Here is a 16,374-nt window from a genome sequence, read left to right on the forward strand (position 1 = left end):
TGCTCAGCACCGAGCCCAACTGCACTGGTTTCCGGCAGAGAACTCTGCCACGCAAAAGTTCTTCATAATACTGCAAGGTAGCTTGTGCTCACTATGCGATTTAATAGACCTCTGATACTTTTCATTAGGATCACTTAACTTGATCTACGCACTTTGCTGGTTGCCACGGAAACCCTCAATTCAGTAATAACCCTTAACCCGAAACATCTCTGAAATGTGCGTAGCAAGAAACATACGGTCTCTCAGACCACCTAATATTTTATATCACAGAACTCCACATAAGTTGACAGAAATCAAGTAAATAGTCAGTTAATTCATGTTAAAAATAAATTTAATACTTTTCAGCCCATATAAACACTTTGTTGTTTAAATTATATAAAATAAACACGAAGTATCACAAGTACGTCATTCAGTGTCAGATTTCATATGACTTTCACCACTGTTATATTAGACAACACATTCCTAAATATAAATAAAATATTGCAGAAAATGTAAAGAAAGATAATAATCAACTGAACTGAAATTTTAAATCACATATCTTTTGCACACATATTTCTTCTGCATTCCAGTCAATCTAGGTGACCACATTTGATGCACCTATACACCGTTTTACTCTTCTTGGACGCAGGGCACTTCATACGTCTTCCCTTCGTCCATTCTAAAACACTCCTGGAAATTGAAATAAGAACACCGTGAATTCATTGTCCCAGGAAGGGGAAACTTTATTGACACATTCCTGGGGTCAGATACATCACATGATCACACTGACAGAACCACAGGCACATAGACACAGGCAACAGAGCATGCACAATGTCGGCACTAGTACAGTGTATATCCACCTTTCGCAGCAATGCAGGCTGCTATTCTCCCATGGAGACGATCGTAGAGATGCTGGATGTAGTCCTGTGGAACGGCTTGCCATGCCATTTCCACCTGGCGCCCCAGTTGGACCAGCGTTCGTGCTGGACGTGCAGACAGTGTGAGACGACGCTTCATCCAGTCTCAAACATGCTCAATGGGGGACAGATCCGGAGATCTTGCTGGCCAGGGTAGTTGACTTACACCTTCTAGAGCACGTTGGGTGGCACGGGATACATGCGGACGTGCATTGTCCTGTTGGAACAGCAAGTTCCCTTGCCGGTCTAGGAATGGTAGAACGATGGGTTCGATGACGGTTTGGATGTACCGTGCACTATTCAGTGTCCCCTCGACGATCACCAGTGGTGTACGGCCAGTGTAGGAGATCGCTCCCCACACCATGATGCCGGGTGTTGGCCCTGTGTGCCTCGGTCGTATGCAGTCCTAATTGTGGCGCTCACCTGCACGGCGCCAAACACGCATACGACCATCATTGGCACCAAGGCAGAAGCGACTCTCATCGCTGAAGACGACATGTCTCCATTCGTCCCTCCATTCACGCCTGTCGCGACACCACTGGAGGCGGGCTGCACGATGTTGGGGCGTGAGCGGAAGACGGCCTAACGGTGTGCGGGACCATAGCCCAGCTTCATGGAGACGGTTGCGAATGGTCCTCGCCGATACCCCAGGAGCAACAGTGTCCCTAATTTGCTGGGAAGTGGCGGTGCGGTCCCCTACGGCACTGCGTAGGATCCTACGGTCTTGGGGTGCATCCGTGCGTCGCTGCGGTCCGGTCCCAGGTCGACGGACACGTGCACCTTCCGCCGACCACTGGCGACAACATCGATGTACTGTGGAGACCTCACGCCCCACGTGTTGAGCAATTCGGCGGTACGTCCACCCGGCCTCCCGCCTGCCCACTATATGCCCTCGCTCAAAATCCGTCAACTGCACATACGGTTCACGTCCACGCTGTCGCGGCATGCTACCAGTGTTAAAGACTGCGATGGAGCTCCGTATGCCACGGCAAACTGGCTGACACTGACGGCGGCGGTGCACAAATGCTGCGCAGCTAGCGCCATTCGACGGCCAACACCGCGGTTCCTGGTGTGTCCGCTGTGCCGTGCGTGTGATCATTGCTTGTACAGCCCTCTCGCAGTGTCCGGAGCAAGTATGGAGGGTCTGACACACCGGTGTCAATGTGTTCTTTTTTCCATTTCCAGGAGTGTACTTGGAATGCCTTCGATTGATTGATTAGTGTCTCCCAGAACTTTGTGGATCATTTCCATGGTATTTATAGGTAAATTTTGAATTTCCCGTCATCTGCTTAGATGTGGCTCTAGCAGCTCCATGGCCAGAATTTTGGTGAATTTAGACGAGTTAGGATGGGGTTTTCTCCGTAGCACAAATACAGAACGAAACTGCACACGCAGCTGATGTTTACAATTGTGTAAAAGACTGACATTGGCCACCGCCTTGTACGTCTGTTCGGCGAATAATTGGCAGATTTCATGTTGAACAAATCTACTCCAGATTTCTTTGCACTGTAGTAACAAATAATTTCTGGCATATTTTTTATGGTATCATTTTCATTGGAATGATGCATTGAAGACACAAGAATTACTGCCTTGTTTCTCTTAGGAACAAACGAAAACAGTGTTGTATTCTCAGAGAATCCATATAATACTTACCCAACTGGCCTCCTTTTATCAACGAAAAACTCTTGGGGTATTTCGCGTTTGTTCTTTCTGACCGTTCCTACATATGTTAGTCCTCTATTTCTCAGCTCAAGAATGAGTTCTATACAAGTAAACCAGTTGTCAGCGATAGTGTTTCTGCTACATCCTTCTATTGGTTTACACAGACGTAAAACTGCCTGTGTTGGTTTGGCAAGCTTTTTGTCTTCTCCTGTCAGTCCACATCCATCACTATCTTTCCCTGAATATATGTAGGCATTGAAGAGGTAAGCGCTTCCAGAGTCTGCCAGGCACGTAATTTTTATGCCGTATTTGGCTGGTTTGCTAGGCATATAAACGCGGAAAGGACATTTTCCCCTGAATAGTACTTACATTTCATTCCCTGTAACGTTGCCTTTTATACAGTATAATTGCTGAGGATTGAAAATGAATTTCTCAAAAACGTTTGATTTGCAGCTGCGCGATCTGATTTCTTTCTTTCGCCTCTGGTAGTCGCATCGTCAAGTCTCAGGCTGCTTAGAAGTATTTCAAAGCGCTTTGCCGACATTATCACCACAAATACAGGACGACCGGTCAGATCCTTTTCGAAAAGAGACAACATCAGATGATTTGAATATTGATGTCATCATTTGAAGGTCTGTGAAAGCTTTGATCTAAACGATGTCAGTATCTCTGTAATTCGACGTATTAGTTGTTACCTGCAACTTTGCCCTTATTGTATTCAGTTTCACGTTTGTATGTAAAACTACTTCATCTATCATGTCATCATCATATAAATTCTCCCACATTTGAGATTTAGTACGACTTTGTCCCAAACGACGACTTTTGGCTGTTAGGTAGGCATTCCTTCTTTCAGAATGTCGTGCTCTGGTTTTCTTCTCGCTCTAACCGGCTCAGAACGTTTCCATTGGAAATTGTTTTTACCATGAAAGTACTGTGTTTGCTGTGAGGTATTATCTGTAGCATAGACCGCTCCATGCTCTTCTTCCAATAAAACATTTTCTTCACTAGTATCACTTTCTGTTTCATGGTGACTATCACCTATTCACAGAGCACTGAAAGACCTGAGTCGAAACAAGACCCCGGGAGTACACAGCATTCCATTATACCTACTGACAGCCTTGGGAGAGCCAGTCCTGACAAAATTCTACCGTCTGGTGAGCAAAATGTATGAAACAGGCGAAATACCCACAGACTTCAAGAAGAATATAATAATTCCAATCCCAAAGAAAGCAGGCGTTGACAGATGTGAAAATTACCGAACTATCAGTTTAATAAGTCGCGGCTGCAAAATACTAACGCGAATTCTTAACAGACGAATGGAAAAACTGGTAGAAGCCGACCTTGGGGAAGATCAGTTTGGATTCCGTAGAAATATGGGGACATGTGAGGCAATACTGACCCTACGACTTATTTTAGAAGCTAGATTAAGAAAAGGCAAACCTACGTTTCTAGCATTTGTAGACTTAGAGAAAGCTTTTGACAATGTTGACTGGAATGCCCTCTTTCAAATTCTGAAGGTGGCAGGTGTAAAACACAGGAAGTGAAAGGCTATTTGCAATTTGTACAGAAACCAGATGGCAGTTATAAGAGTCGAGGGACATGAAAGGGAAGCAGTGGTTGGGAAGGTAGTTAGACAGGCCTGTAGCCTCTCCCCGATGTTATTCAATGTGTATATTGAACGAGCAGTAAAGGAAACAAAAGAAAAATTCGGAGTAGGTATTAAAATCCATGGAGAAGAAATAAAAACTTTGAGGTTCGCCGATGACATTGTAATTCTGTCAGAGACAGCAAAGGACTTAGAAGAGCAGTTGAACGGAATGGACAGTGTCTTAAAAGGAGGATATAAGAAGAACATCAACAACAGCAAAACGAGGATAATGGAATGTAGTCGAATTAAGTCGGGTGATGCTGAGGGAATTAGATTAGGAAATGAGACACTTAAAGCAGTGAAGGAGTTTTGCTATTTGGAGAGCAAAATAACTGATGATGGTCGAAGTAGAGAGGATATAAAATGTAGACTGGCAATGGCAAGGAAAGCGTTTCTGAAGAAGAGAAATTTGTTAACATCGGAAATAGATTTAAGTATCAGGATGTCGTTTCTGAAAGTATATGTATGGAGTGTAGCCATGTGTGGAAGTGAAACATGGACGATAACTAGTTTGGACAAGAAGAGAATAGAAGCTTTCGAAATGTGGTGCTGCAGAAGAATACTGAAGATTAAATGTGTAGATCACATAACTAATGAGGAGGTACTGAATAGGATTGGGGAGAAGAAGAGTTTGTGGCACATCTTGACTAGAAGAAGGGATCGGTTGGTAGGACATGTTCTGAGGCATCAAGGGATCACAAATTTAATATTGGAGGGCAGCGTGGAGGGTAAAAATCATAGAGGGAGACCAAGAGATGAATACACTAAGCAGATTCAGAAGGATGTAGGTTGCAGTAGGTACTATGAGGTGAAGAAGCTTGCACAGGATAGAGTAGCGTGGAGAGTTGCATCAAACCAGTCTCAGGACTGAAGACCACAACAACAACAATCACCTATTCCCAAATCTGGATCGTCAGCAGAATCGTCAAATGTGTCGTCATCGATCCCATTTTCCGCTTCATCTAAATCCCGAAACTGCGCTTGCACCCAAGCTAAAAATCTGGATTAGCAGCAGATACGATACTTTTATTAGAAAGTCGATCCATGTTGTACCTGAAATATGACAAATTCACGCCTAGAAGAAGACGCTATAAAATAACAGCCAGTGAAAGCAGAATATGTCAATTAGGAACAGGCTGTCTATTGTTGACTGCTGCTTTACACGCGTCAAGTGTTGCGTCGAAGGTACTGGGAAAGTTAAGCCGCTCATTTTTGCAGTGCTGCCACACTCGACATTTAAAATAAACGAGGGGTCTGAGAGACCGATGTTTCGAGTTAAGGGATAAAAACGCAAATTGGCAGACAACGTGTGCTTTGCGCTTGCTGTGCATGGTCCAGATAGTTCTCAATCTCGCTGACCCCCGGAGAGTGTACCAGTAATACTGAAGAAACTGAACTGGTTCACTCTTGGAGAAAGTCGTAAACTATCCCGAGAACGTCTTCTAAGAAACATGGAGATCGGACTTTAAATGATGAGTCTAGGAGTATACTAGAACCCACTACATATCCCTCACACAGGGATCTTGAGGATAAGGTTACATTAATCATAGGACAGAAAGAGATATTTAAACTATGATTTTTTCCCGGGCTGCATTGGTGAATGGAACGGAAAAAGCGCTAATAACGTATAAATTGGGAAGTACCCTCTGAAACGCCCGCTATATCACGCAGGGCTAACAGGTAATTAGGATTGTGGAAAGGACCAAGGTAGTTGCGGTCGGTTTCATTTCACAATTGTAATTTATTATCATTATTTCACAAATACACTTTTAAAAGAATTAAATTTACTTCGCGGCTGAAGGCCTCCAAACAGATGATTTGGAATAAGTTCCATTTTGAAAAGACATGATACACAGTCAATTTTACGAATAAGATAAATCGTATACATGTATGAGATCAGCAAGCGGAGCGGCTGAAGGCTGGTGGATTAAATCTTCAAAATTCTAAATATACTATGATGATTACGGAAGGCAGAAGGCCACAATGTTTTAAGGTGCTAACATTGCTGATGGCCCACAAGGTGCACAGAGAGAGATAAACAAACGCAATAAGATGGCTGAAGGCCACAAAGTTAAATTCTGCATATTAAGGAAATATATATTGCAACAACGGTAAAACAATACATTAAGTTTAAAAATTTCCTTTTTCCAAACCAACGCCGGAAGACCCACAATAACTTGTAATATCTTTCAGAGGAAATTACAATAACCTTTCAAGAGCAGAAGGCGATAATGTTTGGACTTGAAGAAAACTCTGAGAACATGTTTCCAGGGCTGAAGGTCCACAAATAACCTTGCGGAATTAAAAATATAAAATAAGTTAAATTACAACAACATTAACACTGCCAAAAGGATAATTAAGAGAACGGCACTCAGGAGTCTCCAGTGGATCGGCCTGCCCTCGTTCACTTAGGCGAGACAGGCGGTGAGTCCAACTACACTTAATTCGTGCGAACCCAACCAAGGGATAGTGACGGACCGACCGACCATCCGCTTGCTTGCCATGACGGAGTACACGAGAATTCAAGGCCCCCATAAAATTACAAGTATCACTATCCCCAAGCAAACGCGTATGTGAACTGAGCTGCCAACACTACACACCATGTTGGGCAGCAACAAGAGGTGAGGAACATACACAGCCTAAAAACTATGCTAGCGGCCAGGGCAGGTAACCAGAACACTAACGGCCACAAGGCAGGAAATTCACATAACTACGAAGCAACATAATTCAGTTAACTTCACCCAAAATGAACACTGCCTGAATGTACGTTAGCGGTCAGGGCTGATAACCAGGACACTAATGGCCATAAGTCAGAAAATTCCGCTAGTGCACTTGACTATGGGTAGATTAATTTGATCAATTCCACCTGACGGCAGCTATCTCGAACACTTCACTCGTTGTTGCTCACAGGAAAACCTTCACAACAGCGTCGGAACCAACAACGTAATGCTCAAAACTACTTAACTTTCACGTCCTGGGTCGCCGATGGACGATGCTCATACCGATCGGACAGCTCCAGACAGATTCAGACACTGCGCAGACACCGCCAGAGGGCCCAGTCGAGTACGCCACACAGAGATGTCCTCGGCCCAACCGACCGACCAACAATCCAGCAAAACACAGGCCAGCCTAAGTGATGCGTGGCGGCAGTGGTCGGGCGGGCGATGTCCACCCAAGGCTCACAGCTGCTGCCAGCCGGCGACCGGCTGGCCGGGGCTGTTCTCCAGACGCGTTGCAAACTGACTGCCAGGGCCCAACTCACGACCCGAACTGCCATCGTGAACTCTCTTCCCCTCACCTTCCGACTGACTCCACGACAGATGACAACCGGGAAGTATTAGCAGCCGAGCATAGATCCTATCAGAGGGGATATACCGATACGCGCTAATAGCGCCGATGACGGTCAGGCAAAACAGCAACTCAGTAACGCCGGTAATTTAAATCTACGTGGTGAGATGGAAATACGTTAAAACAGGGTGTAAAATACCAAATGGTGGGACGGCGAGCCATGCACAGCTCACCCTCTGTCTTGCATTTCACAGTGCTTCAGAGGGTATGGACGTAGATGTACATGTTGAAATTTTGATGAACGTGTTGTTTGCTACAAAGTGCAAAATATAAAACAGATAGTTCTGCCTATAATTCAGAACAGTTATAAGATAATTTGGTGATAGTTACATAAGAGAACAACAGTTAATTAACAAATAATAGTAACAAAAATAAAAACACTCATAATTAATAAGAACCTTAAGACCCAGAAATTTTTAATTTGAATGGATAGCTTTACAAGAAATCAAATATTCCCCTTAGATATTCGAGTGTCATTGCCGTCTAATGTGCATGCACGTATTTGCGCCATTCTGCTCCGCGCGCATCGTGTAATCGGACGACGTGAACCAGTCTGCAGTTCCAAACACGTCCTGTAAATTTAGGGCACTGCGGCTCAGATGTACATCCTCACGTAATAGGAGCTTTGGTGTTTTTTTTTTCTTGTGTCAATGTGAACCAGTGTTATTGTGCTCGCGGTTTGTACTATTGAGTTGCTGCACCACCTAGCATAGCTGGAGAGTTTTTGTGGAGACATGACAATAAAATCGAACGTTAAGCCTGAGAACATCGGAGTAATCTCAGATCCGCGGGACCTTAGATGCAGAAAGTCATGCGGCCTTAGCATCTACAGAGACAGTGGAACAGACAGAAGCCCGTCGCTTTTTAGACGCTGAGCGTCATGCGTCTCTTACAGCTCCTGCGACGCTTGGACATTCACAACGGCGGCGTCATTTAAAGGCGGAACGACAAACAGACAGGCGTCGTACCTTTACATGTAGAACGAGGGAGGCTTTTAGTGAGCCTGAATATCATTAGGATCCATTAAGCGACTATATTAACGATCCGTCAGTCGTCTTATGGATTATGACGTTTTGCCATTCGTGCACCTAGGTTCGTCGTTGAGTACACCATCACTGGTGCTCCTGTCTGTGATGCAGCGTCAAGGGTAACCGTAACCATGGTCTCCGAGCTGATAGTCCATGCTGCTGCAAACGTCGTCGAACTGTTCGTGCATATGGTTGTCGTCTTGCAATCGTCCCTATCTGTTGACTCAGGGATCGAGACGTGGCTGCACGATTCGTTACAGCCATGTGGATAAGATGCCTGTAATCTCGACTGCTAGTGATACGAGGCCGTTCCGTATTACCCTCCTGGACCCACCGATTCCATATTCTGCTAACAGTAATTGGATCTCGACCAACGCGAGCAGCAATGTCGCGATCCGATAAATCGCAATCGCGATAGGCTACATTCCGGCCTTTATCAAAGTCGGAAACGTGATGGTACGCATTTCTCCTTCTTACACGAGGCATGACAACAACGTTTCACCAGGCAACGCCGGTCAACTGCTGTTTGTGTATGAGAAATCGGTTGGAAACTTTGCTCATGTAAGTACGTTGTAGGTGTCGCCACCGGCGTAAACCTTGTGTGAACGCTCTGAAAAGCTAATCATTTGCATATCACAACATCTTCTTCCTGTCGGTTAAATTTCGCGTCTGTAGCACGTCATCTTCGCGGTGTAGCAATTTTAATGGCCAATAGTGTATGATTCACGGCCCCGTCTGGCATTAACTGTCATCAGTTTCCTTGCATGAAAGATGGGCAATGCACGAAAAAGTTTCCACATAGACTTTAAAACGGGGCTTGGCAAATACCGTTTCGCGAGCGCAGGTGCTCGCAGATGCCAACAAAGCCTGCCCGCGGCTCTCTCCAACTCTGCCAGTTAGCAGTAGCCCCACTATCTACTAGCCTAGCCACCCACGCACGTTACTGCACCGCTCGGAGCAACTCGGTCCGTTTACTTCCAATCGCTTCTACTGTCTGTGTAGACATTGCGTTCGGTGTTTGTGAAACAGGATCAAAGATTTCCTTTTCATTAACATTGGACGAATGCAGTGAAGTAAGTAATGTTGCTCAGCTTGCAGTCTTTTAGCGAGGAGTTGGTGCTCAGTTTAATGCGATTGAGTAGCTACTCGATTTAGTGCCAATGCATTACACAGCAAAGGCTGACGATGTGTTTTCCTGCGTAGAACATATAGTAGACAAATGCGAGCTATGTTGGGCAAAACTTTCGTCAACTGCAACAGATGGGGCTCCTGCAACGATTGGTCGGAAGTCTGGTGTCGTTGCTTTGATAGGAAAGAAGTTGAAAGCCGTCGGTGTCCAGCAATACCGTGTTAATCTGCTAGCAAAATGTGCCATACTAGTTGGCGTCATGGATGTGGTTAGAAAAACGGTTAACATTCTCAGATCGCACGGTTTGGGACACAGACAATTCAAATCTTTCCTAGCAGATCCCAAGTGTGAATACGGCGATGTTCCGTATTTTTGTGAAGTACGCTGGTTGAGTCGAGGTGTTATTTTTGAACGATTTTTTAAATTTATGTAAAGATATAGCGCTATTCATGGATTCGAAAGGAAAACCGGTGAAAGAATTGGACGACCCACAGTGGATTTTACACCTTGAGGTTTTAACTGACATAACCAAACATCTGAATGCCTTGAATGTAGCTTTGCAAGCTAGAAATAAGGTAATTAGCGAAGTGTTTGACACTATTTTGGTATTCAAGAGAAAACTGCTTTTTTGGGCAAAGCAACTGTCAGAAATGTCGTGTGTACACTTCCCGAGCGTTGGAATAGTTGTCATTGAAAACAATGTGGAGCAGGAGAAGATCAAAGAACATTTTGATGGGTTTGTAACGGTGCTACTGCCTCTGGAAGGAATTTTTGATAGTTGATTTGAGGACTTAAATCGACTGGAATGCCATGTCAATCCTGCGACTCATTCAACGCAGTCGTGTGCTGGAGGAGAAATTTCGCACTGCAGGAACCTTGGAAAGCTTCTACAAATATTTCCCAAGTAAACAGTTTCCATTGTTATTTAAAATAGCTGCTCGTCTGTGTAGTTTTTTTGGAACGATATACTTGTGCGAAAGTGTTATTCTCCGTAATGAAACTGACAAAATCTATGTTGTCTTACTGCTGTTCACCTGACAGGTGCAATGCGCCTATTCACCAGTAATATCACACCAAATATCGAGATTATAGCTCAAAAGCATTGTAAAAACATCCAGAATGATGTAAATTAGTGTCTATGTCCTTTTCGTATGTAGTACCCCTCTTCTGAATTACACACATCTGTATAACTATAACGTAACATATATAATACAAATGTGTTCGTTTCTTAATCCTTTACATCTGTATCCTATTTGTGGCCATGAAAATAGAACAGTTCGAAACTGTGTTTCATACGTACACGGCCAACCGTTGCATGGCGCAGGATACACAGACTTCGGGTAATATCGTTTTACACACGCATGTTGTGCCACATATGATTTGACTCCGATAACCGTGTACCGGTGCCGAGTTCGCAGACGCCACGTATACGTGAAACGACCTCTGTCGTATCTGTATTCCACCTGCACTACGTATGTTAGCTTGACCATACTCAGCTGCGTGCGCGAAGCGCTCTCACAGTGGCACGGCTGCCCTCGTGCAGTATGCATACCCAAGCGGCCAGCCACACCACACAACTATGCTACCCGCATTACGTGCCCTAACAGGTGCTCAGCGTTGCCTTCGCGGCTCACGGTACCCTTGGGTAACCATGCGGGCAACTCTCGTACCCACCCTTGCTTTAAAAGGAGACGACACACACATTGAAAACGGATATTTTATGTACCAACGAACAGTACAAGAAGAAAGGGGTCGGAAGGCAATGATAAGGCTTCAGAACGACAGTCACGTTAATGTCAATAATAGTTGAGTGGTCCCCTGTACGCCAATTTTGTCAGTATTGTTTAATGTAAATACGACTCTGGAGGCTTGCAGTTCTATGTGTGCTATTAAATATATATGTCAAAAAATTAACAAAGGCAGTGATAAAACTTTTTTAAACTTCAGAAACAAAGACCTTACAAATCCCATAAATGAAGTCCACACATCAATCCAGTCGTTATGTCAGCAGCAACGAAGTTGTGTGGCGTCTTTTAGGTTTCCAGCTGCATGGAAGACGTCCCATCGTAACATACCTCAGTATTTACATAGATAATGGTGAAACAGTGCATTTTAAAGAAAATAATTTGTGTGAGCAATGATTAATCCCCCAAAAATACTTCTGGGTGAATATTTTGATCTTTGTGTAAGAGACGATTTCGCAAAAGTTCTTCTATACGTTGAGGCGCCTAGATATTGTACTTAGATTACATAAAAAAGAATGGAAAAGCTGATTTCAGGGAATTCCTTTTCACGATTGTCCTGGCGTTATATCCAGAATTGATTTATTTAGACTCTATAAGTAGCATGTCAGCCACATGGAATGCTTTTGCTGGAAGATAATGCTGCACAGGCCCAACCTGTTTTAAACACCCTAAAAACACAATGGTCAGGATTTACTAACATTCAGATGGGGATGTGAGGCCAAAGGCTTATTAGAAAATTTGAATCACTAGAATCTAACACTGGAGGATAACATACTGTGCAGATCAGAGGCAAAGATGAGACAGCTTCTTGCAATATTAATAGAAACCTAAGGGCTTTCAGATCCACAACAATCGTGGGACAAATACGTAAATTACATGGCAGATGATATACTCCACGGATTTTAATCCCTTACTGCTACATACAATGACTTAATATGCAACGAAGCTCTCATGATGGCGGAAGACCGGGTAATAATGATAAATGGAATAGATTAATTTTACTTTGGATTTAGTAGACCCATTAGAAATGAAGGAATAAGTAGTGATATACTAAGAAAAATGAGTTATACCACTGTGTCTTTGCAACAGCAACTCAATGCATATGCTGTGCATCTCCATCCAGAACAGACAACAGTTTTCAACAATTTATGAAAAAAATTGAGAGTGAGAAAGGTTTTTTTAAGATGGTCTGGGAGGAACTGGTAATTTTTTCTTTTAAAGTTCTTTTGGCCCGAGTTCGCAAAAATAAATGAGCAGCTGTTGCTGTCGCCTACTCTGGAATAGCTGCCACACTACTGGACAGTGGCCGAACGGCGTCCCCAGTACTTAAACTGCCATTGGATTTAGCACTCTAAAAACCACCTGTTTGTAACATCAATAAAAAAGCAATCGTACACGGAATTTGCAGCAGTGTAAGGTATTGCTTTGGAACGATTGTACATTGTCCCACATAAGAGCAATTGAAGAAATAGCAATGCAAGACACTGAAAGCAACCAACTATAGCGGGAGGAAAGGTCGTACTGTGGGCTGGCGATTTTAGACAGAACCTGTCCGCAGCAACTAAAGACACACCGGCATATGAAGTGAACACGTGTTTAAAGGCGTGAGTCTTACGGCAACATGATAAAAAATTTAGTTTAGAAACAAATATGCCCGTAAAGCTGTACAATGGCATAGAATATGGACAATATGCGAATGCTTCTCTGAAATTCGGCGAAGATCGTTTTGATAAAGGTACCAACGACACGATTACATTACATCGCGAAGACCGTGATATTTTTTACGGTGCAGTAGAGTTGATGACCGAAATTTATCCTGAACTGCAAATAAATACGGGAAATAAAGACTGGTTGTGTGAGAGTGCAAGTTTGGCGACGAGTAATGAATTTGTTGGACTGGTAAAGCCCGCATCTCGTGGTCGTGCGGTAGCGTTCTCGCTTCCCACGCCCGGGTTCCCGGGTTCGATTCCCGGCGGGGTCAGGGATTTTCTCTGCCTCGTGATGGCTGGGTGTTGTGTGCTGTCCTTAGGTTAGTTAGGTTTACGTAGTTCTAAGTTCTAGGGGGGGACTGGTAAATTAAAGAATTTTATCACAAGTAGAAGGAGATATTGTAGAATATCTGTCTGTGGATGATATTATAGACGCTAAACAGGCCACCTCTTACCCAGCAGAGTTTCTTAACCGTCAAGATTGCTTCCTCATAAACTGATGTTCCAGGCCTCTTAATGTGAATCTTGAGAAACTGGCGGTGCGTACAGACGTTGGGGTTCAATGCTCGTGTTCCTCTGCGTTAAGGAAACGATAAATGCGGAAGATTATGAACTTATTTTACTGCATTTTCCCTGCGAACAGTAGAAGATCAGTTCTGAAATAACTGTTTGCATCCGCATGACGAAGCAGCCCATCAAAAGTAGCATCTATCAGGTAATGGTTTGTGGACAGTTATAATCTTGAAATGGAGTGGCTTGTCCATAGTCCCGACCTCAAACTAATGGATCACTTATAGGATGAGAATGTCGACTTCGCTCCAGTCCCCATCTCCCAAAATCAATGCAGTTTCTGGTTTTAACTTTTGGGGAATAAGGGGCTGCCACTCCTCCACAGGCATTGAGGCACCCCATTGACACAGTCCCCAGCAGAGACGAGGCCTTGATAAAGGCGAAGAGTGGAGACACCCAATATTACTGCTCGCTATGGGTGTCTGGACATTTTTAAGCAGATAGCGTAAAACTAGCTGTAAGGAAATCCTATGCCAATTTGACATACGCAAAAACATTATGACCACCTGCTTAATTGTGTGTTTTTCCACATTTCTAATACAAACAGAAATTCAGCTTGGCTCGGGTTTTACAATCTTTTACTGGATTCCAGAAGTATGTGGCACTAGATGTCTAACAACAGGTGAAGCAATTCCCGCAAATTACGGGATAGTGTTTTACTGTCACGCAGCTGGTGCCCGATATGTGCTCCAGTGCCTACAGATCAGGCACATTTGCTGGCCAAGACAGCAACGTGAGTTCGCCATAATGCCTCTCAAACCACTGTAGGGCGATTCTTTGTATCACGGTCAGCAATCCTGTGGAAGATGTCATCACCACGAGGGAAGACTTGAAGCATGAAGCGATGAAGGTGGTCCGCAATAACGTTCAGGTAGTTTACTGCTGTCATTAGTCTTCGATTACTACCACAGATTCCGTGGAAGCCCAACTCAGTGTACCCCATAGCATAATTGTGCTCCCACCAGCCTGAACATGTGGCACGGTGAAATACGGCGGGTAAGGGGGCAACCATCAACTTGGTGTAGCAAGAAATGAGATTCATTCGACAGGAGACATGCTTCGACCGAACCAAGGTGAAAACTCGCTGATGCTCCGCCCACTATAGTCATAACTGACGATGTCAGCACAGGAACACGAAGGGGTCGTGTGATGTGTAGCCTTTGAGCGGTGTGCTCCAAAACACTTGTGCCAGCACCATCATTGTACTCTGTTGTCAGATCTGCCACAGATCGCTGCCTGTCGTGGAAGACGCACGGGGGCATCCTCCTGCCTTTATATTTTGTGATGAAACGTTGTAGTCCAATACCTCACGGTCTTCTCGTTATTTCAGCATCCTTCAACCATAGGTGCTCACGAAAGGCGACTAGCTTCGCCGTTTTAAAGATTCTCCTTTCTAGCCGCAGCACCACAATAATTTGTCCTTTGACTAAACCGCTCATATCAGATGATTTCCGCATTTGCCGCCCGTATCTTCACTATAACGACTACCCATTTGTCTGTGTTCTACTTGCATTTCTACCTTCTGCGTCACGTGCCCGCAGCACCACAAGGAGGTATTCGGTCTGGCGATGGGCGGTGATCTTAATGTTTGACTCTTCGGTGTACGCCGGCCGTGGTGGCCGAGCGGTTCTAGGCGCTTCAGTCCGGAACCGCGTGACTGCTACGGTCGCAGGTTCGAATCCTGCTTTGGGCATGGATGTGTGTGATGTCCTTTGGTTATTTAGGTATAAGTAGTTCTAAGTTCTAGGGGACTGATGACTTCAGATGCTAAGTCAAATAGTGCTCAGAGCCATTTGAACCATTAACCATCTTCGGTGTACGCTTGATAGCACTGGACAACTTTCCCACTAAAGTTGCTGGAATGCCCTGGACAGTGATGCCTGCGTGCGTGTTTCGTGTTGCAGGAGAAGTTCCAGCGCGAGTTCCGGCTGCGTCTGCGCGGCTGCTGCCGTCAGCTGCGGCCCAGCGCCGAGGTGAGCGAGGCTGGGGGCCGCTCCAGCCGTCGAGGCCGCGAGCTGACTGACCTGGAGGCGCTGGGCACGCTCGCCTCCAAAGGGGCGGGCTGCCCCCAGGCCACCTCCCCGCCCCCCGACTCCGCATGGCAGTCCTGCCGCGGACCGCCCCCGCACTCAGCCACCGCCACCACGCTGCTGCTAGCCAGGTCTGCGTCCACCTCCAGCCACTTCGACGCCGTCGCCCAGCACCGCTACTGAGGGGCACGTGCTAGGTCCATCGATTCATCAGCGTCGAGGATGATAACTACTGCGTAGAGGTTTCTCTAAAAACAGTGACAGTTTTCTAGCTTTGACAGTTTGCTGGGTGGAACACTTTGAGGCATTCGGTGTCCCTCCTTTCCGAAGGCCTGATATCCCTCTGTACTTGCTCTGGTGGTACAGGTCCACTACAAGCTATTTATGGTGTCTACCTCAGAATGGGCCACTTGTATACCATACCAGCGCCATCTACCTCTTGTTGTTAGGTCCACTTACGTCAGCAATTGCTTTTGGAATACCTCCCAGCACCACTGCTTAAGGACATATGGCAAATACGGGAAAGCTGTGGCCTTCTACCACCAATTAGCCAGGAAGGTGAGGTAATCTGGTTTGTGTACCTTCCCGAGTTCACCGAGGAGACCACTG

The 16,374-nt window shown here is 45.0% G+C and overlaps 1 protein-coding gene across 1 annotated transcript in view; it reads left to right on the forward strand.

Annotated features, from left to right (window-relative positions):
- The window catches only part of LOC126101444 (tachykinin-like peptides receptor 99D), a 263,713-nt gene extending 247,765 nt beyond the window's left edge, over nucleotides 1-15,948 (forward strand). The window contains exon 6 of the mRNA XM_049912099.1: nucleotides 15,640-15,948. Within this exon, the coding sequence (XP_049768056.1) occupies nucleotides 15,640-15,948 (309 nt within the window). The remainder of the gene's footprint in view (nucleotides 1-15,639) is intronic.
- Nucleotides 15,949-16,374: the final 426 nt, after the last annotated feature.

This window comes from Schistocerca cancellata, chromosome 9, assembly GCF_023864275.1.
Source record: "Schistocerca cancellata isolate TAMUIC-IGC-003103 chromosome 9, iqSchCanc2.1, whole genome shotgun sequence".
NCBI classification, from domain to species: Eukaryota; Metazoa; Arthropoda; class Insecta; order Orthoptera; family Acrididae; genus Schistocerca; species Schistocerca cancellata.